The sequence below is a fragment of the Pipistrellus kuhlii genome, unplaced genomic scaffold, assembly GCF_014108245.1.
Source record: "Pipistrellus kuhlii isolate mPipKuh1 unplaced genomic scaffold, mPipKuh1.p scaffold_m20_p_8, whole genome shotgun sequence".
Classification (NCBI taxonomy): domain Eukaryota; kingdom Metazoa; phylum Chordata; class Mammalia; order Chiroptera; family Vespertilionidae; genus Pipistrellus; species Pipistrellus kuhlii.
Genome location: NW_023425584.1, coordinates 26519566 through 26544332, shown reverse-complemented (window position 1 = coordinate 26544332; position 24767 = coordinate 26519566). Strand labels below are relative to the sequence as shown.

Here is a 24767-nt window from a genome sequence, read left to right as displayed (position 1 = left end):
AGACATCTGTAATAATCTGAACAATAAAGATCTTTTTAAAATACAGCACAGTGAAAAGTTTTTAAAAAATCAGCACTTCAAAAAAATAAAATAAGAACTGCTATGGACTGAGTGATGTCTTCATGTCAAGAACCCTCACAACAACCTTTGCAGCAGATATAGCAGGACATTTCCCCGATGTCATCAATGGGGAAACTAAAGGGCAAAAGGATTTGAACCCAGAACAAGATGAATCTAAAGTCAGTCCTCTTAACTACTAAATTATGCTATCTCCCCAAGATTCACACATTAAACAAGCTTCCAGGACTGACTATATTCCTTTAACATTTAGGTAGCTGTGTTGGAAGCTCCCAGGCACCATTCAGAAAAGGTGAATTAAATATTATACTCTGATTGAAGGCAAATGCTAGCTATCCACACAGACCACTAAGAAGTAAATTTCCTACCAACAGATATAACTGCAAAACCTTCTCAATATACACACAGAACACCTCAATCCTATATCAGAGCCTAAGAGAATTTATCTATCTCCACTGGACAGACTTTCCAGCACCAGACTCAGAATAACACTCTTAAGATTGGGCAGACACTACTGAAACCAGAGTTGCTTTGTCCCCTGGGTTGTAGTTCCTAAGTGTCTATGTTCAACAAAACACACCGGCCTTTAAGACAGCTTCTAGGGAATTTGGGGCAGAATAATTTATGAAGGGCTCTTGAGAAACTAGAAAACAAAGAGAGATGTCAATGGGGTATCAAGTTAGATGTAAAAATCAATGCTCCACTCTAATTCTCCAGGAAGCACTCAGAGCCCTCAGCCTGCGCTTGTCATACATGCTCTGGTTCTCCATCCCCAAGGCTACAGAGGGGCTCTTTGTTTAGCCATTAACAGTAGCATCACTGGCCAGAAGGCTGGGCAAGGGCTCTGGGTTAGAACTTTCAGGCTTGTTCTGCAATGCAGACCAGGGCCTTGAAGGGTGCCACAAAATTAGAGAGGGCAGGAGTGGGAGCCACAGGATATTGATCTCCATCAGCTCCAGACACTTGCCTAGTTGGAGTGGTACAAGCACTTTTAACCACATAAAACAAGTAGATACAGCCCACATCTTCTACTCCCTAGCCCTGAAAACTCCTCTAGTTTTAGTCTTCAAGGACCAAGGGGCTCAGTTCTCAAACAAGCTAGGTGAGGGCAAGCAGAGGTTAGGTCTGCTGAACCCAGTACCTCTGTTCTTGAAATTTCCTCTACTAACACCATTAGTTCCTACTTGGCTTTCTTGGTGCTTCATCATTCTTCTGTGGCAACACCTACCCCTATGCAAGCCCAGCAGGAGTGATATTATCACCAGAAAGTTGGCTGGCACAGCAAATGCTGTCCTTGCCAGCACAGCAGCAATGGAGGCAAGGAGGATATGGTGATGAATATCGGCAAGGAATGATGCAACTATACTGTGGTAGCTGCCAGGGCTTACCATCTACCTTGTCACAGTGCAGAATGCAAACACCTATTCCTAAGAACAGGCCCAAGTGTCATCACAGTGGGACAAGGACAGTTGGGACTAGGACAAGTGGGAAGAAGGTAGGTCTAGGCCACATGTGTCAAACACAAGGCCCGCGGGCCAAATCCGTCCCGCCAGGCCTTGCAATGTGGCCCGCACCGCGCTGTCATCACTGCACTCCGCTGCATTTCCATCACAATGACAGTTTATGACTGTTCAGTAAACCATTCGGCCCGCGATTTAGGCTGGATTTTAGATTTTGGCCCCTTCTCTGATTGAGTTCGACACCCCTAGTCTAGGCTATAGGATCAATGACATAGGACAAGTTAGCTGAATAACATAGGTCAAATTATTAACCTTTCTGAGCCTCAATGCTTTTATGGGAAAATAAAGATAATAATAGGTCCTATTATGTGAAGATTGAACAAGTTTATACACATGAAGCATCTAACACAGTACCTGAATATTATAAACACAATTGCTGGCTACTTTCATCATTATTATTATCTTTTTTTTTTCTTTTTCTTTTTTTTTTATCCTCACCTGAGGACATTTTCATTGATTTTTAGACAGAAACATTGATTGGCTGCCTCCCACATAAGCCCTGACCAGGTCTGGGATCAAACCTACAAACTAGGTTTGTGCCCTGATAGGGAATCAAAATTATGACGTTTCATTGTACAGGATAAGATCCAACCAACTGAGCCACACCATCCAGGGCTTTCATTATTTTTAGCCCTGAGTTGGGCTCAAAAAAGGGTTAGAAAGTTGTTCTTTCTGAGGATGCCCCATTTAAAAACCAGGCCAGGATCAGCCCCTGTTCTTGGCACAGGTTCCTTTTGCAAAAGAACACTCCTGCCCTGCACCAGTGCTCAGGACTCTCCTGTGAACAATATTTCAGCAGCACTGAGCCGAGCAGAAGAGCCCAAAATAGCATTTGCAGAGCAAGGCACATGTCACTGCCTCTCCTGTGCTTCAGATGTGCAAGGAAAGAACGTTTTCAATCACTTGCTCAGAAAGCTTGGCCACCCACCACCTGCCTTCCTTCCAGGGCACTTAGAGGCTGAAATCTGTTCTGCTGGAAAATGAAGGTCCCTGAGGCCTGCAGCAGCAGCCACCACTGGGATGGACCACACTATCCCCTCCAGCGGCCAAAGAGTGGCTGCTCCTTCAAAGAAGCGCTCTGGGGACAAAGAACATATACAATTTGAATTTAAAGTGTTTCATGGGGGCAGGGCGGGCTTGATACCTGGCGGAAGGTCCTGCCACTCATGGCTCGGGTGAAACACCTCCAGGACTTCAGGGTCCAGCTCCTTCTCTGCTGTGGTTTCCTTTCTCTCTGTTTCTTTGGTGGTGCTCTTCTCTGGATTGATCAGCGCAAACTCCTTCAGAAAAAAAAAACACAGAGCACAATAAAAAAAAAAATAATAATACAGCTAAGCACTAAGCAAGCAGAAAGAAAATGGCCTGGGGTAGTACTCTCTCCCTCTATGCTCCTCCTCCCCTCCCCAGCCATGTTTGGACCTTTCGTGAGGTTAGCCGCAGAACCAATGTAAGTGAGACAATACAGTTAAATGAACACAGTATGTGTTGCGTGTATATAGCATTTTTGTACATGCATACAGAAAAAGTCCACAAAGTTCCATAATATCTCCAAGGGATTAAGAAAACCTATTGGGAACAGAGGTTGGAAAAAAGAGACAATAAGAGCCTTTTACTTTTTACTTGATATGCTACTATACACTGTTTGATGTTTAAAATTCATATCTATGCCCTGGCTGGTTTGGCTCAATGGATGGAGTGTCGGCCTGTGGACTGAAGGGTCCAGGGTTTGATTCCGGTCAAGGGCACATGCTCGATCCCCAGTATGGGATGTGCAGGAGGCAGCCGATTGATGATTCTCTCTCATCATTGATGTTTCTATCCCATTCTCCCTCTCCTTTCTTCTCTGAAATCAATATATATATATATATATATATATATATATATATATGTAAATTAATATCTATTACTCTTATAACTTAAATATATATGTTTATAAAAAGGAAAAAACACACACATGAACTGGAGATAAGGCCTCAAATGGCCACCCCAGATGTACAAAAGCTGAGGCCCAATTGATTCCTAAGCAGCCTCGCATGGCACAGAAAGGACCTGGCCATTCCCTAGGATGCTTAAGGGGCATAAATGATCACTGGGGACATTCCAACCCATGTGTAAGGGGTACAAGTGAGAAGCTGGTAGTCCAATTGGGCTAAAGGAGGAAGAAGCCCAGGTTGGAAACCTCTTCATAAAACCTATTTCCTTCCACCCCACAGAGAGCATGGAGAATTAATGAGATGGTGTCAATGGAGTACTGTGAGCTGAGGAGACAAAGATGCAAGATAAATAAAAGTATTTTTCATTTTGTTCCTTCCCAGCCTTCCTGTCCCATTTTTAAACCTGTTCTTGCATAAAAGCAGTAAGACCTCAGGAAATTGGAACCAGAGGGTTTCAGAGTTCTGGGAAATTACATTTGGGAGGACAAGGAGGAACCCACACTAGCACACAGGAATGTTATTTCAGCCCTCCCACTTGCCCCATGATCACTTTTCCTACACATCCCAATTTTCCACTAATAATAAGTATATCTCATGGATTCCTCTTATGAACCCAAATCTGTGCTAGTTTCTTTACATACATTTCATTTTTGTTTCCAACAATTCTAACCCTGAATCGGGAGGTAACAATGCATCTCTTTCAAGCAGTGCCCCAGCTCCAGATATGCATCCCCACCTGCCTGGGCCTCTCGGCTCCCATTTTTAATTAGATGTCAGAGGAAAGGTTAAGTTGTTAAGGTGTTGATGATAATAATGTAAAGCCTAAGGATTTCATATTTTTAACAAAAAATAAAGGCATGACATTTAGATGGCAGGATTTCAAATCTTGTTGAGAACTGGTAAGGAAACTATCTTGGGCAAGAAAAGGCTTTTAAAATATGTCATAAGTAATGAGAGGCACTCACTATAGCATAATAGTTAAGAACTCAAGCTCTGCATCAGATCACCTAAAATTCAAATCCCAGTTTCTTGTGACACCAGGAAAGTTACTGAACTTTCTAAGCATCAGTTTCCATGATGTGGAGATATAAACATCTAGCTCATACATCAAATGAAGTACTACTTTTTAAACCATTAGCCCTGCGTACACAGTAGCTGTTATTATTACTTATAAAGGCAGTCACAGTTTCCAGGTTAGATGAGTCTGTGCTATGATATCCAACAGAGACTACACCATATGGCATCATTTAGGCAGGTCAGGTTTGGGTTGTGGTCACCTAGGCAGCCTGGCCCAACAAACCCCATCTACCCCTTCAACCTGAAATTTGCACAAATCTGAGCTCAAAAGAAAATTAGGAACAGGAAAGAAATGTGCTTGTCATATTAAAGAGCAGAAAAACTAGCATGTGGCACCCTGCATTCTGAGGGCATGGACATCAAGCTTCCAACAGCTGAGTTTCTGAGGACAGACTCTGTCAGCCTCTTTCACCACTCCATGCCTAGTTTGTAATCATGGAACAAATGAAGGAACTCCTCCCACCCCCTCTCACAGGCAGGTATGTCTTTTGGATGCCTTGGACTAAGACAAGCCCAAATTAGCAGAGTCTGCTGGAAGCCAGGTACTAGCCACACATTCAAAAAAAAAAAAAAAAAAGACCACCTTGTCCATTAAGTATCCAGAGCCTTTTTTTCTAGATTTTTAAAATAAGATTATCAGAGTAGGTTCAAGAAGGAAGGTTAGGAGAATCATGAAACACTGAGCCAGATGCTTCAAGTCTGTGGCCAAATACTTGTGCAACAATCCTGTCACAGCTCAAAATGTTTTTTCTATTTCCTCTTGCTATCACTTCTGAACCAGATGTTAAGCCATAGCTACACATGTACGCACGCACACACACACACACACACACACACACACACACAGTCTATCATTATTTTTACAGCATTCCTGGTTTTAGTGGGGGTAATATAAAACTGATGCTCCCCTGTCTGATCACCAAATCTGGCTCAGAGTAACTTTGGGCTATTTGCCCAAATCACATCTGGCAAGCACTGTCAGAGGTTCAGTTATATGAATATACAATAAGTTAGTCAGTTCAAGAAAGAAATTGCATAAAAAGTTTTGAGGAAAAGCAAAATCATAGGGATGAGCTTGTAATGATAATAGAAGCTACCATTTATTAAGCCCTTACCATATGCCCAGCATTGAACTGAAGTGCCTCTGTGCCTCACAACTCGTCCAAGTTTCATCTGTGATGCACATATATTTATACCCATTTTACAGATGAGTATGGACATGGGACCTGTGCAAAATCACATGGCTGGGTAAAACAGAGCAGAGATTTAAGGTCAGGACTGCCGGGCTCCAAAGCCCAGGCATAATTTCTGACTCACTTCTATGTCATATGTCCCAATGGTTATGCCCTGGATACTGAGGAAATGAAGTGAGGGCAATAAGATTAACTTAGCATGTCTCACAGCACAGCCTCCTTGCCATTGGAGGGTTTTCATGGACCAAGTGAGAAACCACACTTGCAAAGAAAGAACAAGCAAGATTAGCTTCTCTCTGCCTGGGCAGTGTCTTGAACAGAAGAGAAAGACCAAAAGGTGAGAACAGCCAGACAGCCCTTGGTCAGCTCTGAAGTAAATCGCATGTGCTGGTGCCCTCTCAGCTGGCTTCTTAGGGCTCCCTTCCATGCCGAATCCTCAGCCCTCTCTTCTTCCTGCCACCATCACTCCAAATACCAATTTCTTCTTAACTGACTGAAAGAAATCCCAGCTAAGGTGTTAGCTGACAACAGCTTACTATGTCACACTTCCTTGCGCTTGTATCTGAATAAGAGATTCTTAAATATCAAAGACTTCAAGATCCAAAAGAATGAACGAATTTCTAATGGTAGGTTGATAGATGCTGTGTTAGAAACAGACTGCCAGGGAAGATTTTGGGACAGGAGTGTGTCTGGCAGAGCACTAAATTAAACCCCCTTACTAAAAATAATAGTTGACATTTACTGACCATCCACTGACCTGACTGTGCAAAATCCAAATGTTAGGTACTTTATATATAATCACATTTGATCTACACTTAAATCTTAAGAGGAACATACCAACTCTGTTTTATTAGATAAGGAAATAAAGCTCAGAAATGGTCAGTGCCAAAAGGATGTTACCAAGGTCTGTGATCCTTCCCCTGAGTTCCTCTACCTCCCTCATTACTCACCACCTTTTTGAAGGTGCCTCTTATTCAGATACATGCAATCAAATCATTTCAGCATCCACACAGACTTAAGATGTGGCACCTTAGTGTCACAGCAAGAGCCAGCAAGGGAGGCTGACTCCAGGTCATGTCCTGATACACACAACCAACTTTTCCTGGGTGGCCATTAACCTTCACAAATGCCCTCAGGAAGGACAATTCCAGGTCTCCAGAAGCACTTGTCTGAACTCTGAAAGAGTGGATCATGACCATTCCCACTTCCCCCACTAACCATTTTCACTGAAGTGAAGGTGGCTAGCTATATAATTTGGATTTTAAATGCCCCATCAGGGAAGCAATTTTTATGGTATGAGAGAAAAGATGCTTCAACTCCCACTTGTGCTTAGTACATGATGAAAGATGATGACAAATTGATATAGCTTAGGAAGAGACATAAGGATACAAGCAGTTTCTGGTGATGAAAGCCAGTATTAACATTTTTCTGAAACTAGTCTCAGTAGAACTAATATATATGGGCCAGAATAATTATGGCTCTGAAAGCTTATCTATTTGGTTGGACTCTTATCCAAAAGAGACTTACTGACACACAGTCCTTAAGTAAATTCATTAGCATGCTTTTGTTAATTGTACATCTGCTAAAGCTCACAATGGGAGCACCTGGATCCTTGTGAGATGCAGGTTTGGGGTAGGGGGAATAGCCCTGATCTTCTGAGACACTTGGGTGCTTTCTGGGTCAGGTCTCCAACCCTCAGGCTGTGGCCAGTCCCATCATCGTGGGCCAATGGGATCTCATTCTCATTTTTCTTGGAGACCAAAACCCCAGTATCAACAAGATTAGTCAGAGGACATTAAAAGTTCAAAAGGATTCAAGACTCCTAACTGTATGTTGTCTCTTGCTCCTCTAAGTGGGGAGAAATGCAGAGAGAAAACAAATTACTTCAGAGAGAAGGTGGAAGCTTGCCACAAGTCAGAGGTGAACTTCAGCAGAGCTGGATTATTATTAAATTCATCTCATTTGTCATTTGCACTTCAAGCCCTCCTGCTCCAAAGCTTCCAGCACTTTATCCACCATTTAGTAGGAGCCCCTGGGGTTAGGAAAGGTGGCCAGCAGTGGGTGAAGCTGTCAAAACTGACAAGACTTCCCAAGGGAGAGAAAAGAGAGGGCACTGGAAAATAGTCATGGGCATGCTGTTATTGAGGCAGGCCAAGGGAAATAGAGCCAGAAGCCTGCTCAAGCTCAGGACTTTCTTGGACATTTTGCTCCTGCCTGTGGCAATAACAGGAACCCTAAGCAATGGGGTCTATATTAATAGAGAGAGGCTGGGAAAGAGGATACAGAGATACAGACAGACTTGAGAAAGCACAGGAAGAGAGAAGTAGAGGAAGAACCATTCTTACATGGTACTCACCATACAATCAGCCAGCTTTGGAGATAATCTTGACCTTCCCAACTCTGCTACAAACTGGTTGTAGATTTTGACCAAATTATTTAAAATCTCTGAATCTTAATCTCCTCCTTCTCAAAATTAGGATAATAATTGTAGTTGTCTATTTCATAGTATTATTGGGGGATGGAAGGGTAAATAAGAATAGACATAAAGCACTTAATGAATGACAATGCTTAGTACATAATAAGCTTCTTCTTATTAAAACTAGAGACCCACTGCATGAAACTCATGCAAGGGGCTTGGCCTCCACCGCCAAAGTGGCAGCCTCAGCCCACACCACCACTGCAGCTGCCTCTGCCTCGGCCACCTCTGCCTTGGCTCCCACCGCCACAGCTTCATCCAAAAGGTCTTCCAGAAGGACATCTGGTCTAATTAGCATATTATGCTTTTATTATTATAGGTTATTATTATCATCACCACCATACATTTCCCAAAGGGAAACTACATCATGAACTTTAAACAGAGGTAGAGGGAAAGATTACACAGATTCCATGACTCATCACTGGCCACATTCATATAAGAAACATAAAAGTTCAACCCACTTCCACAGCAGCTCTGGTGGCATAGCGGCTCTTTTGGACCCAAAAGGGATCCCTCTTATGATAAGGTGCTTACTTGGTTCTGATGACTGAAACAGAAGGTGAAGCAGGTGGTTATCAGTAGTCCAAGCAGCATGCCCAGAGGAGCCATCCTAAATAGGGGCAGGCCCTGAAGAAGCCTAAGGAGACCTGATGAATATAAACACAGAAAACAGAAGGTCAGTAGGAAACTGGTTCCACTTCCCTGATGCCTGATCCCCCAGCACTGTGATTCCCAGGATGTCACTTGTTCAATGAATGTGAGATATTTCCCACATATAGGTTTTATAGGTCTTCTCCCACAGGAATAGATCATGTGAATGAAGCCTCCATCTCCAATAAGGAGTCCAGCCACCCAAGGGGAGACATGTCTTTGTTGGAACTGAGCCACCAGAACTCTTACATGAGCTATAATTATCAACTTCTTATCAGGTTGAACTGGGTGGTACTGGCTATGGTAAGGAAAAAAGGAAACTAACCTTTGATTGGTATGTGGACAGACATGGGCCCAAATCTGCATAAGCCTTTACAACAATTGACTATAAATCATACCTGCAGTTATACCTGAAGACAGATGTCATCAGCATCCCTAAACCAACATAGTTCAATATTCTCAAGCTACAAAGCCTTTCACATCACTTTTCAAACAGTCAAACAAAAGTATAGGCCCTTGTAGCTGTTAAAATGACACAAAAAGAAAAGATATTCCATGTTCATGGATTGGAGAGTTAAGGTTACAATACTACCAAAGCAATATGCAGATTCAATGCAAAATTCCAATGATTTTTTTTTTTTTACAGAGTGAAGAAAACTATTATAAAATATATGTGGGATTTCACAACAACCAACAAAATCTTGAAAAAAACAAAGTTGAAGGACTCACACCTCCTGATTTCAAAACTTACTACAAAGCTATAGTAATGAAAACAGTATGGTACTACATGAGGACAGATATATGAACCAATGGAATCCAATTCAGAGGCAAAAAAAAACACATATATGGTCAATTATTTTCACCAAGGTTGCCAAGAACATTCAATACAGAAAGAACAGACTCTTCAACAAACTATCCTGGGACAATTGGATATCCACAGGCAAAAGAATAACGTGGACAGCCTGGTCTGTGTGGCTCAGGTGGATGGGCATTGTTCCATGCACTGAAAGGTTGCTGGTTTGATTCTCAATCAGGGCACATGCCAGGTTATAGGCTTGATCCCTGGTATGGAGCATACAGGAGGTAGCCAATTGATATGGCTCTCACATACTTGTTTCTCTACCTCCCTCCCTCTCCCTTCTTCCCTCTCTAAAAGTCAAGTTTAAAAATCTAAAAAAAAAAAAAAAAGAAAAGAAAAGAAGTGGACCATTCCTTTATACCACATACAAAATGTAACTCAAAATGTGTTAATGGCCCTGTGGCCCAGTTGGTTGGGAATCATCCCATGTACCAAAAGGGACTGGTTCAATTCCTGGTCAGGCACATGCCTGGGTTGCAGGCTCGATACCAGGCTCAATCCCTAGTTGGAGATGTACAGGAGACAGCTAATCAATGTTCTGCTCTCACATCAATGTATGTCTCTCTCTCTCTCTTTCTCTAAAAATCAATTTAAAAAATCTTTAAAAAGTAACTCAAAATGGTCAAAGACCTAAATTTAAAAAGAAAACATAGAGAAAATTTTAATAACCTTAGATTTGGCAATAGTTTCTTAAATATTATACCAAAAACGTAGGTGATGAAAGAAAAAAAATAAATTAAACTCCATCAAAATTAAAATACTTTCGTATGTCAAAGGACAATATCAAGAGAATGAAAATACAATCCACAAAATGGGAGAAAATATTTGCAAATCACATATCTAATCAAAGCTTAATACCCAGAATATATAAACAGCTCAAAAAAAAAAAAGAAAGAAAAGACAAGCAACTCAAATTAAAATGGGCAAAGGATCTTCTCCAAAAAAGATACACAAATGCCAACAGGGATATGAAAAGATTATCAACATCATTAATCACTGAGGAAATACAAACCAAAGCCACAATTGGATAGCACTTTAAATCCACTACAATTAAACAACAATAATAAAATAAAAAAAAAGAAAGCAATCTATGTTAACTAGGATGTAGAGAAAGTGAAACTCTCATACATTGCTGGTGGGAATACAAAATGGTACAGCTGCTATGGGACACAATTTGGCAGTTTCCCAAAAATCTAAGCATAGAATTACCATATGACCCAGCAATTCCACCCATATTCTACCCAAAAGATATGAAAACAGTGATTCAAACAGATACTTCCATGTGAATGTTAACAGCATTACTCACAATAGCTAAAAGGTGGAAATATGTAAGAGTTATCTTCCGCAGAGTGAAGGAATGACTCAGCATAGGAAACCAGGGTGGCTGTCCTCTGAGTTTCAACCCCAGAGTTCCCTGAATCCTGAACTCTCCTCACACAGCTCCAGTCCACAAAATAAACAAATTTAAAAAAGGTGGAAATAACCCAAGTATTCATCAACAGATAAATGTATTTTTGTGGTGTTGTTATCCCTCTCCCAAGGACATTTTTCCACTGATTTTAGAGAGAGTGGAAAGGAGGAAGTGAGGGAGAAGGAAAGAGATGGGGGAGAAAGAGAGAGAGAAATATCGGTTGACTGCCTCCCACATGCACCCCTATCAGGGCCGGAGATTGAACCTGCAACCTTAGGCATGTGCTCTTGACTGGCAATCAAACCCACAATCCTCTGGCACAGGAAACAATGCTCTAACTACTTAAAAACACCAGTCAGGGCTGAATGTATATTTTTAATGCAATATATACATACAATGGAATATTATTCAGCCATAAACAGAATGAAATTCTAACCCATATTTCAACATGAATGAACCTTGAAAACAATATGCCAAGTGAAATAACCTAGACATAAAATGACAGATGCTATATGATTCTACTTAAATGAAATATCTAGAATAGGCAAATTCAGAGAAATAGAACAGGTTACCAGGGGAGTTATAGGGTACAGAGTTTCTGTTTGAAATGGTGGAAAAATTTGGTGAGTAAACTAGAGTGGAAGTCAAGAGAACTAATTCAAACTGACAAATAATCTAAGTAAGGCAGAACGAAAAACAAAATAAAAGACACAAAAAAAAAAAAAGCCTTAGAAAAATTCAGCAGGTCAGTATTAGCCCAGTCCCTTCTAAAAGGTGTGTTGCCCTAGCCAGTCCAGCTTGGCTCCGTGGACAGAGCGTTAGCCTGTGGACTGCACGGTCACCGGTTTGATCCCAGACAAGGAGACAAGGGCATATGCCTGGGTTGTGGGCTTGATCCCCAGCAGGGGGTGTGCAGGAGGTAGCTGATCAATGATTCTCTCTCATCACTGACATTTCTCTATCCTTCTTCCTTCCTCCCTGAAATCAATAAAAAGATATTTTTTTTAAATATCCTATCCTTAAGTAAAAAACAACAAATCTTTTAAAAATAAATAAAATAAAAGGTTTTTGTGTTGATCCCTCAGACCCAATAACACCTCATTAGGCAATTTACTCAACAGAGGCTTAATTATGGGAAAACATTTCTTTCTTTCTTTCTTTTTTTAATATATTTTTATTGATTTTTTATACAGAGAGAAAGGGAGAGAGATAGAGAGCTAGGAACATCGATGAGAGAGAGTCATCGATCAGCTGCCTCTTGCACACCCCCTACTGAGGATATGCCCGCAACCAAGGTACATGCCCTTGACCGGAATCGAACCCAGGACCCTTCAGTCCCCATGCTGACGCTCTATCCATTGAGCCAAACCAGTCCAGGTGGAAAACATTTCTTAAGAATATGATGTTTACCCTTTCTCTTTCCTGTTCCTACAACACTTTTCCATATTCCACCTCAATAAATTGGTCCTGTGACATAATTGGACAAAAGCCCTGCCTGCATCCACTCTAGAAGTTATTACCCACTTGCCCAGCCTACCCTTTCACCCCTTTTCAGGGGCAGACGGAAACTTTTGCTAAGGACATCTGCAGCTATGAAAGAAAACAGCCCTCCTGGACCAGCACTATGCTAAAAAATGCACAGCCAAATGGAAAAGCAAAGGCTTGGGTGCTATAAATAGCTGCTACACTCACCCAGCAGCAAAAGCATTTGCTTTCTGCCAGCTTCTCCCCTCTTTTTTTGTCAACAAAATGGATCGGCTGAGTGCCACATGAGCTTCCCTCAGCAACCTGGCTCCCTGGGACACCAATCACACTGAAAGACAGGGAATGAGTTCACAGCATGGCACTAGGTTCTGGACAGGTGCCTGGCCATGCCTCGGTGTGAGGAGGGTGGGGGGCCAGGCTGGATGAGGATGAACAGGGGACGAGGCTTCCACATCAAGAGTGAGAAGTCTGGAAAGGGAGATGGGTTCCAAGATACCTTTCTTACCCCGGTGGCCTTGGCTGTGGGGAAAAGGGAATAAAAAATGAAAGTGGAGACTCACAACATTATGAGGACAATATACAATAAGAGAGAACAAAGAATATCCCCAAGTCACAGATTTCCTGTCCCCTACATGAGGCTGTTCATGTATATGTACGTATGTATATACGTACACACATAGTTAGATGCTCCCTCCTGATAGTAATAAACACTGAAACTGGTTCTGAGGGAAAAGATGAGGAAAAGATAAATGAGAATAAAGAAGTCAAGGGCAAAGAAGAAAAATAAACAGGAGCAGGAGGCCCAGAAGGGACAGAGGAAGAGACCGGGAGCAACCGATTCATAAACAGTTTTCCCACTCCTAGAGTGGGAAGGGGAGTGGGGAAAGAGAGAAATGGCAGCTTCTACAGGGCTCCCAGCCCCCTCTCCCCCCCCCACACACACACACATTTATACCCTCAGAAGCATTTTCTGCCAATACTAAGAATGAGAGATCAACTGCAAATGGGTCCTTCATGTCCACCTGACCAATGAATGCACTGCCTCCATATAACTTTTTCCATGAAACAGGGAGAGAAGAATATGGAGGGTGGGGAGGTGCATGGCAGAAGTGAGGCTGAGAGAAAAGTGTGACACAATTTCCCAAGCTTTGCAGGGGGCACCAGAGGACAAGTGGGTATGGGTAATAGTGTCCTCTATCCTAAGACCTGCCCTGCACCCATGTCACCTGGTCTCCTCCTTATTCAGGATATAGCAGGTGGAGAGCAAATATTCTTTTTCCTGGGCTTTATGCTGGGGGTAGGGGAAAAGAGGAAAAATGGAAGTGGCATACAGGTATGTTCTGCCAGAATGGTCCACCACCTCAAGCAGAGACCTAGATAGCAACAGCAACAAAAGAAATCCTAAGATCTTGACAAAAATAAAACCAAAGTCATGGCATCCCAATGAGGCATAATTTGGCACACAGTCAGATTAGTGCCCCTCCCCCCAAACCCTTATCACCCATTAATAGGTTCACTTAATCATCTGCCCCTGCACACCATCAGAACAAACCCTCCCATCCGTCATCCTTGGCTCTCAATTGAGGACAGACCTATACCTTTACATTTATGTCTTTCTTCTGACTTAAAACAATGTCATTCAATACAAGAAAAGGGAACATATTTCAATGTTCCATTGGTAATTCTTTCCTTAAATATTCTTGGGCTTTGGGACAAAAGAGATAATAGGGTACTTGAGGTGGCCATTTTCCTCTCAAAACTGGCCATTTGTAGGCTATACCTCTACTTAAATTGAGGCTGGATATTCTCAGCCATCTGAATTGCCAGTTTACTGCACCCAGAACAGATGATAGGGACATGGACTGGCTACCCCTTACCTCCCTTGGCACCTCATGTCCTTCATTCAATTCAGACAGGATTGAGGGAGGGGACTGGGCCCTATGTAAATAAGACATCTTCCCTTAACTTTTGTCTTCTCTCAAGGCAGGAAAGGATGTAGGAAGCCAACAAAGGGAGAAAGACTGGGACTGCTGGCAGGCCCATGGACAGTGGCTGCTCTCCAGGAACACAGGGAGAATATGAAAAGGTCACAGTATCCTCTGCAGGCAGAGCAACCTCAGCAGCCTGCCTAGGAGCACTTGGAACTCCATCCTATAAAATGTACATATTCTTAATCTACAGTGTATGTCCATGTACTTGTTTCCCCAATTCTTTTGGGAAAAGTAAAAGAGCAAGAATTCCTACATTCATCTTATAAGGAGAAAATTAAAGCAAAGAGATGAAACCATTAGGTAGAAAGTATAGTACCTGGATTTAAAATCAGACAGACCTAAGGTCAATTCCTGGCTCTGCCAATACCTAGCTATGTGACCTTGGATACTACTTCACTAGGCTTCAGTTTCTTCATATATAAAATTAATATGTAAGAGCTCTTATATATTTAAAAAAAAAATGTTGGGGAGGATAAAATAAAACAATACATGGAAAGTTCTTGGTACAAAACCTGGCACCTAGTTATCACACCTCATTAAAGCAGAGATAATGACTTTCCTCTGGAACCAAAGGCATTCAGGCCCAGCCCAGGCACTCTGGAACCACTCTCCAGAACTCCTGCCTCCTGCAGAATCTACACACCCTCTAGCTGGCTCCACACCTCAAACTTGAGGACCAAAGCCTTTGTGGGTACCTACTCCAGGAGGAAAAGGAAACAAATATTAGAGAGAGACACTTTGATCCCTGCCTCAGCTAAAAACAGAGACCCAAGCCAGTTTTCTCCTGAGCCCCATGGGTGTGTGTGTGTGTGTGTGTGTGTGTGTGTGCGCGCGCGCGCGCGCGCGTACGGGTGCGCCCCATGGCAGACCCAGCCTATTCAGTGCTTTTCATAGCATACCAGTGTCCAGAGATCCAGGCCACAATTATGTTGTAATGCCAGCTATAGGAACAGCTATAAAACAATCTCCTGCTTTACAGACTGAAGGTTAGGGGATGAGCTCGTCACACACACACACACATTTATTACTATTTATGGGCTGCCCAAACTCATATAAACACACACACACACACACACACACACACACACACACACGGTCACTCACCTCTACACAAACAGAAACTCACTGATTTGAGCAGGCAAATATGAAGCTGAAAAAACAATGGAAAGGGGACACTGAAAGGACAGTCCTGACAACAGAGAACAATGCAATGGTTAAGGAAAAGAAATGGATTTTTAAAAAATAATTTAAAGAGAAGTAAATTTGGAATAGTCAGACAAACAGGCTTCTCCCATCCTCCCCCCAAGATATAAACTAAACAAAAAGTCAGTAAATAGACAACAATTAAGTAAAAAGACCCTTTGAATAGCAAAAGAATGTGGTTTCTAACCTGTCCAGCCCCTACCTGGCCAGAAGACTGGACTTGAATCATCCTTAAGCCACTGACCACTTACATAATGGAAACAGTATCTGCCCCAAATATTAAAGTCAAGACTCAGACCAAAAAGCAACTCCAGTGGAGACTGATTTCAACAAATCCAAGATACCTAAGAGGAAAAGTAATTAGAGGAAGCTGTTGGAGGATAGAAAGTTCATAACTAACCCAAGCCACTGCCTGATCAGAGAGCTGCAAAACCAAAATCTACTTGTGCAGGCTGCAAGGGAGAACCCAAGAGGGGCCTTTCCAGTGGCAACACAGGAACAAGTGCTGACTCCACGTGGAAGAGAGCACATGGAACCAAAAATGGTCGCCACAGGCCCAGCTGCAACTGAACCCTAGAAGGATGGCATCATGGGATAGAATGAAATAGGAATGTTGCATTCCTGGTCCCTTCTCAGTACTTTACACTCCAAAAAGTAGGGGATATAACCAATCTTATCCCTACCCCAGTAGGGAAGAGGACATATGTTCAAGAACATAGCTAAGCATATTAGCAAAAACTGCAATCTCAGAGACAAAAGACAGTGACTCCATCTAAAAAGAAATCAAGTGACAGACAGTGACTGAATAAAAGGGAGCCCAGCCTCGCCCTCTCCACACCTGTCCTCTCAGTCACAGCTTTCAAAGAATCTGGATGCTGGAACAAAGCTTAAAACTCATTCTTCAATTGGACCACTAATGATCCAGAAGACACAGCAAGCACTCAAAAATCTGTCTATATAAAAAATGACCAGAGTTCAAAGCCTTTAGGCATAGAGCTTGTCAGTGGATCCAGGAAGGCCCTGGAAACTCCATACCTATTGAAGACAAAAAGGTAGAGAGAGCTAGTGCAGGACAAGAATTTGGTGCCATCAGAACAGAGGTAACAACGGAGGCAACAGGAATAAAATCCCTGTCTCGGGGAGAGACTTTAGAGAGAAATAATGGGCTAAGAAGTGTCTTCAAGTCAGGGATGGAGGTTAGGAAAAGAAAAAGAAGCAACAAGGAACAACAAGAATAGTGAAGAGCCGAATTGGGTTTGGCTCATGGATAGAGCGTCGGCCTGCAGAGTGAAAGGTCCCAGGTTCGATTCCAGTAGGGGTTGTGCAAGAGGCAGCTGATCAATAATTCTCTCTCATTGATGTTTCTAACTCTCTATCCCTCTCTCTTCATCTCTGTAAAATATCAATAAAATATATATTTTTAAAAGAATAGTGAAGAATTAAACAGGTCGAGAGAGGAGAAAATCAAGTTATGGGCAACAATGTCAAGAGATCAGTTAGAATGAAGATGAGAAAATCCCCTGGATTTGGCAACGATGCTACCAGAGGACCTTCAAAAGAGGGTACAAGTTGGCATTGGTGGTATAGCAGTGAGCAGAGCTGCCTTCCCAAAGAGGATACACATGTGAAGAAACAGAGACACTTGAGTAGAACACTTTGAAATGTCGAGCGAGTCCACTAAAGTTTGGAAATTTGGAGCTACTTCTCTAAATCTATTTTTTCCAACATTTTCACTAGTCTTAAAAATAACAGAGAAAAAAGTTACTCCAGTGGTCCTACAGAGGTGTCCTCTGATGCCATATAATAAGTTCCTATGATGGTGTAGAACTAACCCTCAACACACTAATCCTTGAACAGTGGTGGGCACATTCACACCAGGAGAGGAAAGGGGCAGGGAAGCAAATTCTATAAGAACAAACTCCCATCAGACAAAACTCCACCTTCTCTGAGCTTTCAGCCATGTCTCGGACTGCTCAGAAGCTTTAGTCCTTATACTTCGTAGAGCTGTACTAACCATAATTGTAACTCCTGCAGTGAGGGATGGAGAGAAATACCCGTGACACCCAATCCCATACTATTCAAATGTAGTATCTGGGCAGCTAAGAGGAAAATAAATTATGTCATATAATAATATAGTCAACATTTACAGAGCACTTTCTATGCAAAGTTCTAAATGCATTTGCTCCTCCCAACCATCCTCTGATGGGGATCTAATATGCTGCTCATGTTGTCCATGAGGGAACTGAAATTTAGAGGGGTTAATTAACTTGACTGAGTTTATACAACCAGAGAATAGAAGGATCAGGATTCAAAACCAGTTTGGCCCCAAAACTCATGCCCTTCCCACAGACTATGCTGCCTTTCCATGGTCTATGAAATCAGCCACAGAAACTGGGCCCATTCTACTTCTTCTGCAACAGTGTGAATAAAAAGGTATACATTTTGTATCAGGAGAGAAATTTTTAAATGAGCCTAACAGGGCCGTCTTGTAGAGAGACCCATCTCTCTCCACATTTCTTTACATTACACACATTCACACATGTGCATATGCATACACATATAATTTGATTACTCAATACCCTTGGCACAGCCCTGCCCACAGCAGAGGCACATACATTCAAGAGGAAGAATGCCCGTAACTCAAATTGCATCAAGGTCACAAGCACACCAGCAAGAAACCCTATATGGCTTCACCTCTTCACCTTCCAACATTCAGTCTTCCAGGCTGTACAGAAAGCAAAAGCATCCTTGTTTCCCCTCATAGAGCCCAGTACCATGCACTCCCCTCATATATACCCAACTGTTTGCCAAGAACTCAGCAGGGAGGAAAAGATAACTATATGAGGTAAAAGTTGGCCAAGAACCCCCTGGCAATGGGCAATGAGACACCTGATTGGTGGTGTTGCTGTTATATCAATCGAGGGCAAAGCAGATGTACAGTCCTTAGTTCATCCTAGCTTAATGTCTGTGTCAGTGACCAGAGCTGTTTCATGCCTGAGGTAAATAAATAAATAAATAAATAAATAAATAAATAAGTTGGCCAAGACAATATCCAAACTCATTTCCAACTAGTCTATAATCCTGACATGCCATTATTCCCCATCCAGGAAACATACAGGACAGGATTATTTCTACATGGCAGATAAAGAAAATGGAGCCTAAAAGGTGAATGGGGCTTACCTAAGCACACCAGCAAGAAACCAGATAAATTACAGAAATACCCTAGTAAATGTACTTTCCAGTAGGCCCTAGAATGCAAGTTCCTAGTAGATTGTGGACAAGGAGACTTATTCCTTATACTTATTTCCTGGCCATGACTGAGGTCCTGAAAGTGATAGGACTGTGTCTGGTGATAACAACAAATGCTACCAGAAGCTCCTCTCTACTCCACCTCTACTCCAGTGTAATGAAAAGAATGTGGGCTCTGGATTTCAACCCAGATCTCCCCAAGTAGTTATGGGATTTTGCACTAGGAGCTTAACCTCTCCAAGATTCAATTCCTTCATCTGAAAAGGCACTTGACAGTAATTATTTTGTAAGATGGTTGCCAGTATTGAGATGATTTGAAGCATACAGCACAGTGCCTGACACAAAGTGAGGACTCACAAAGCTTGTATTAATTATTGTTAGAGCATATTCTAAGCAAAGGTCAGGATAAGCAAATGCAGCAAAAGTTTCACCCTCATCAAAGGTTGTCTTCTGCTCTAATAATCAAGCCTCAGAATCCAGTTTTCCTGAGCCACAGATCTGCCTGCAAACCTGAACTATACTCTAGGTGGCCACAGAGTCATTTCCATTGAAACCTCTGATACTGGCTGACTCTGCATCAGTGCCCACTGAAGAAGAGCCACTTCAGACTGAGAACAGCCACTTTAGGGCCAAGCTTCCTAGTGACTCAGGCCTGTCTCCAAAGTCTGCTGCTGCTCTCCTACTTCTGTGGTGGAGTAGGGATGGCGAGAACAGCTGGGTCAGACTAGACTGCTTAGACTACACTAGACAGGGTCAGCTGTCATCCAGGGCCTTCTTCTTTCCTCTCCTTTTAAAACAGTAATTAGATCACCTGACAGTTGACACAATGGGCTTTCTTTATAGCCAGCTTCCAAATACCAGGGACTTGCACACATTTATCCGCACAACCCACCAGAGTTCATTAGCCCTTACCCCTGCTGTCTCCATGTGTACAGAGAAGGTCAGGGCCTCTTAGTAGGACTATGATAGGAAGTTATGACTTCCAGTCTATAGCATCAAATGGACTATCTGCAAATTAGTATGCACACCAATCCTTATTCTGTTAGCCAGCCTGGCATTTTGGATTATAAGTATTCAGCAATCACACCCTAGAAACAGGTACCTCACAAAAATATTTTAGTATCAGTCTCAGTCACCTAACCACACTGGGCAACATACTATGAAATAGAACATAGAAAAGATACCATCACTGCCCTCAGATGATGTCCTGTTTGCAACCAGTGGATAGCATGCCTTTTCACATTTGAGACTCAGACAGTATATTAAAAACAAACGACCTCTTAAGGACTATGCTATGAAAAGGGGATACTGTCCTACAAGTTGAGACACAAATTATAACTTTGAAATGAGATGAGCAACAATTAGGGTGCTCCTTAAACTAATTGAGGAACCTCAAGAAAATAGTATTTACTTACAGAAACAGCAGCAGCATGAAGATGGATTACCAAGCACTACTTCCACACTGGCATTGGCTATGTCTTCCAGATAAGTCAGTAACTGAAACATTGTATTTTATTTTTAACATGCCTGAGAGTCCAAGACTATAATCCCAGTTCCTTAAAAACTTAAAAGGTAGATGAATTTTTTAATGTACATATTTACATATGTGGGCAGAAACATAAAAATCAGAAACCTCTCAACACAGCTCAGGGAGCCATAACTTATGGCTCTCACAATCCCACCTAACACCCAGAGAAAATCCAGGAGCCTTCTCTGAGAGATGGTGGGAGTCTGAGTAGGTAGCTAAGAAACAAAGAAACCTAAACTCAGCACTTGGCAGGACAATTAAGCAGCAGAGAATTTAAAATGCATTGTTTCTGACTCTAAATATGTCTACATTTATTACCAATTTGGGATCAGAAACCACATTTAGTTCTGCCATGACCACGCACTAAAAATATTAAGCAGAGTATTATTGCCTAGGAAACGGCAGTCTTCCCTGATGCAGCAGTCCCATTTCAGAGCTGATTCTGCATGGTCCCAGGGCTCCTCATCCTGGGCTTCTCTGAAAGCCCAGTTATAAGCAAAACTGCCACTGTCATGCCAAGGCCTCCCTTGCTTTTAAAAAGGCAGCGATAGGAGCCAGGGCTAGAACTACACAACCTCTTCATCCTCTCTAAGGCTGTGGTAAGTGGTCAGTAAAGTTCCATTTCACACGCCTGTAATAATTAGAGTCCTCCTGACGAGGAGCTCCACAAGCGCAGGGACAATTGTCCACCTAACTCAGCACTATGCCTGGGCAATAAACATTTGTTGATTGAATAAAATCAACAATCTAAAAAAAGGTTATCTGAAACAGCACAATGGAAAGTGTTGTTAAAATAGGTGAAAATATAGACTGATAATATACGAAAACAGGTACATAAAATATCTGTGAACAGAAGCACACATATATGAATTATTCCTTTGGGAAAAAGTGTGTGGTCACCTCTATGATCAAGTAAGAAGTTAGAGTTATGGAAAGCTGAACCCAATGTTTTTCTTCCTGACATGCTAGGTATAAGAAAACACTTAAATATTATTCTTGATATAGAACCAGCTCCCTTGTCTGCTGACTTGATTTGGCCCCTGGGATGGCTCAAGGCCTTGTTCTTTCTTGTTCAGCAACCAAAAAAACAGAGCATCCACCCAGTAACCCAAGAAAGAGTGAGCATAAAGAAAAAACTATAGGCTTAAAGACCAACTTATTAATTTTTCCCTTTTACCAGCACAGCTTTCAGTCTGCATCAACTGTATGACTGGCTCCCCAGACAAGTGGCCAACATGGAAATATAGAGACAAAAATGGTATGGAAAAAATGGTATGGCCTAGCCCACCTACCAGGCCAGAGCTCCAAATAGGTACCCTCATGCCACATACCCCAGGGCCTACTAGCCATAACAGTGCCTATTAAGAAGGGTAGCAGTGAGGAGAAGGAACCAAGATGGCAGCATAGGTAAACAACTGAACTTGCTGCCAAGCACAACCACATCAAAACTACAACTAAAAGACAAAACGAAAACAATGCGGTACCATCTCACACCTGTCAGAATGGCCAACATCAACAAATCGACAAACGACAAATGTTGGCGAGGTTGCGGAGAAAAAGGAACCCTCGTGCACTGCTGGTGGGAATGCAGACTGGTGCAACCACTGTGGAGAACAGTGTGGAGTTTCCTCAAAAAACTGAAAATGGAACTCCCATTTGACCCAGTAATCCCACTCCTAGGAATATATCCCAAGAAACTAGAAACACCAATCAGAAAGGATATATGCACCCCTATGTTCATAGCAGCACAATCTACAATAGCCAGAATTTGGAAACAGCCTAGGTGCCCGTCAGCAGATGATTGGATCCAAAAACTATGGTACATCTACACAATGGAATACTATGCTGCCATAAAAAAGGAATTCTTATCATTTGCAGCAACCTGGATGGAATTGGAGAACATCATGCTGAGTGAAATAAGCCAATCAATGAAAGAGAAACACCACATGACCCCACTCATTTGTGGATAATAAAGATCATTATAAACTGATGAACCAAAAGATAGATATAGAGACAGTAAAGCAACAAGCAGATTGTCAAATTACAGCGGGGAGGGGAGAAGGATCTGGGGGAGATAATAGATCAACTGAAGGACTTGTATACATGCATATAAGTACAACCAATGGACATAAAACTCTGGGGAGGGAGGGGATATGTGGGAGGGAGGGAGGGGGGCAAAAAAATCATTAAAATATGTAAATAAATAAATTAATTAATTAAAAAAAAAAGACGTGGACGTGATTGTCATTGAAGAAATGAGTAAATTCTTCATACTGTAGGGTTCTCAGTTGTTCAGATTTGTGTTGACAACTACTCTACCACCGTCATGTACACAGGTAATAAATTTCCTTATTTTCATCTAACAAAAAAAAAAAAGACAAAACGGATATCATCCAAAACCACGGGAAGGCTGGTTGAGTGGAATTTATACAATTAGAAGGAAAGAGAAAAGCGCACTGACACTGGGAGGAGGTGTAGAGGTGTAGAAGTGTGGAGGTACAGGGGCTCATGCAGAAACAGGGTGACAACTAGATATGCTGTTGTCTTTTTCAATCAGGAGGGAGATACAAGCTCCCAACTGTCTGAACTCCAGTTCCAGGCGAGAATCTGGGGACCCAGACTCATACCTGGAGAAACTGGACTGTCTGGTATCGGGCCGGAACATGAGGGTAGCTTTTCTCTCAGAGGTGCTTATAACAATCACTGTTCCTGCATGGTGCTACGGGACACAGAGACCCGGGGACCTCTTCGGGGCAGGGCTGATGGGCAGCAATTGCTGTTTGCTCCACCCTGGTGATTCCCTGAAACCCCCATCCCACCCAATATACAACCCCACCCAAGCTGAGTGCTGAGGGTCACAATTGTTTGTGAACTCTGCTTATGAGCCTTACAGTTCAGTGTTGGCTCTTGCAAATTCCCAGCATCTATTAATAAAAAGAACCACTAGAAGCTGGAGTAAGATGGTATTACCCCCTCACATTGGCCTAAAACCCCAGAAGTTAAATTGAACAGGAAAACAGCCTAAGATTCTAGACACAGTCTTTTGTGCCACCTCTCCCTAAAGGATACACCTGTTCTCTGGTATGTGTCACATTCAATAAGTTCAAAGTTAAGTTCAAGTTCTTCTCCCCACACTCCTGATCCTCTAGCATTGCCTAGCTCTACTGCACAAGCCAGAAATCCAGGAGTTCTCAATACCTCCCTCCTTTCTCCCCACTTCCTTTCCACCCTCTGCCCATCCATCATCAACTATTGTCAATTTTATATACTATCTCCTTTTCTACGCACCTGCCCAAATTGCTATGAGCCACCACCCCCACCACCCCCCCCACCTCTCAGGTGAAGGCAACCCAAGCAGGTTTTCAATGAAGCAAGACCCAGGCCGAGTAGAACAATGGGGAAACAGAAGGGACACAACTTTAATGAATCTCTTATTTGTTCAGCTCAGGATTTCTGGAATACCCAAAATCCAGCCTTATAAGCCCCTCTGAAATACTCTTAAAAAAAAAAGCCACTTTCTGCACTCAAGGAGCCCATTCCATCACTGTAGCAACTGCAATGTGGGCTGCAGGAAGGGTATGGTGCCTTGCATGAGTCCTCTGGAAAGTCCAATGCCTTGGGAGCCCAGAGCCAGACATATGATTATGAGAATGAAATCCCAGGTGAGGCAAGCTTGGATCCCCAAAACCCCACCCCATGAAAACATACTATGGGGTATCCACTAAGTGGAAGAGTCTTAATGCCTCCTCTGTAACTTTCCCTCATCATAAGGGAAGTTATTTCCTTCCACCAAAGCAGCTGTAAAAAAGGCAATTTTCAAGAGGATGATGTTAGTGCTGATAGTAGCTTAGAAATAAATTTCAAAGGACAAAATAGATATGAAAGAAGGGGAAATCTGGCCATGCCTTTCAGCCTCAACTCAATGGAAACTTCCCTTAATCCCATTCCTTATCATTGGCCCACAAACTAGCCCAGAAGGAATAAATGTATGTTAAATGAATGAATACATAGATGAAGAAGTGAACAAATGGCAGGCTGAGGAGCTGGAGGGAAGGAGCAACAGGAGAGAAAGAAGGACCTGCTCAAACCTATCCTTTCATTTATTCAAATGT

The 24767-nt window shown here is 42.3% G+C and overlaps 1 protein-coding gene and 1 pseudogene across 3 annotated transcripts in view; one reads left to right on the top strand and one right to left on the bottom strand.

Moving 5' to 3' along the window:
• Positions 1-24767, bottom strand: part of SIL1 (SIL1 nucleotide exchange factor) — a 172163-nt gene that overhangs the window by 122892 nt on the left and 24504 nt on the right. The window contains exons 1-3 of one of the 3 annotated variants that reach the window (XM_045576881.1): positions 12892-12922; positions 8813-8925; positions 2743-2878 (exon numbers count right to left, since the gene is read on the bottom strand). In XM_045576881.1, the coding sequence (XP_045432837.1) occupies positions 2743-2878; positions 8813-8925; positions 12892-12907 (265 nt within the window). In that variant the 5' untranslated portion in view covers positions 12908-12922. Of the gene's footprint in view, positions 1-2742; positions 2879-8812; positions 8926-12891; positions 12923-24767 lie in introns of those variants that run through there. The other 2 variants (XM_045576880.1, XM_045576882.1) reach the window with 2 other exon arrangements.
• On the top strand, positions 18742-18885 carry LOC118711971 (annotated as a pseudogene).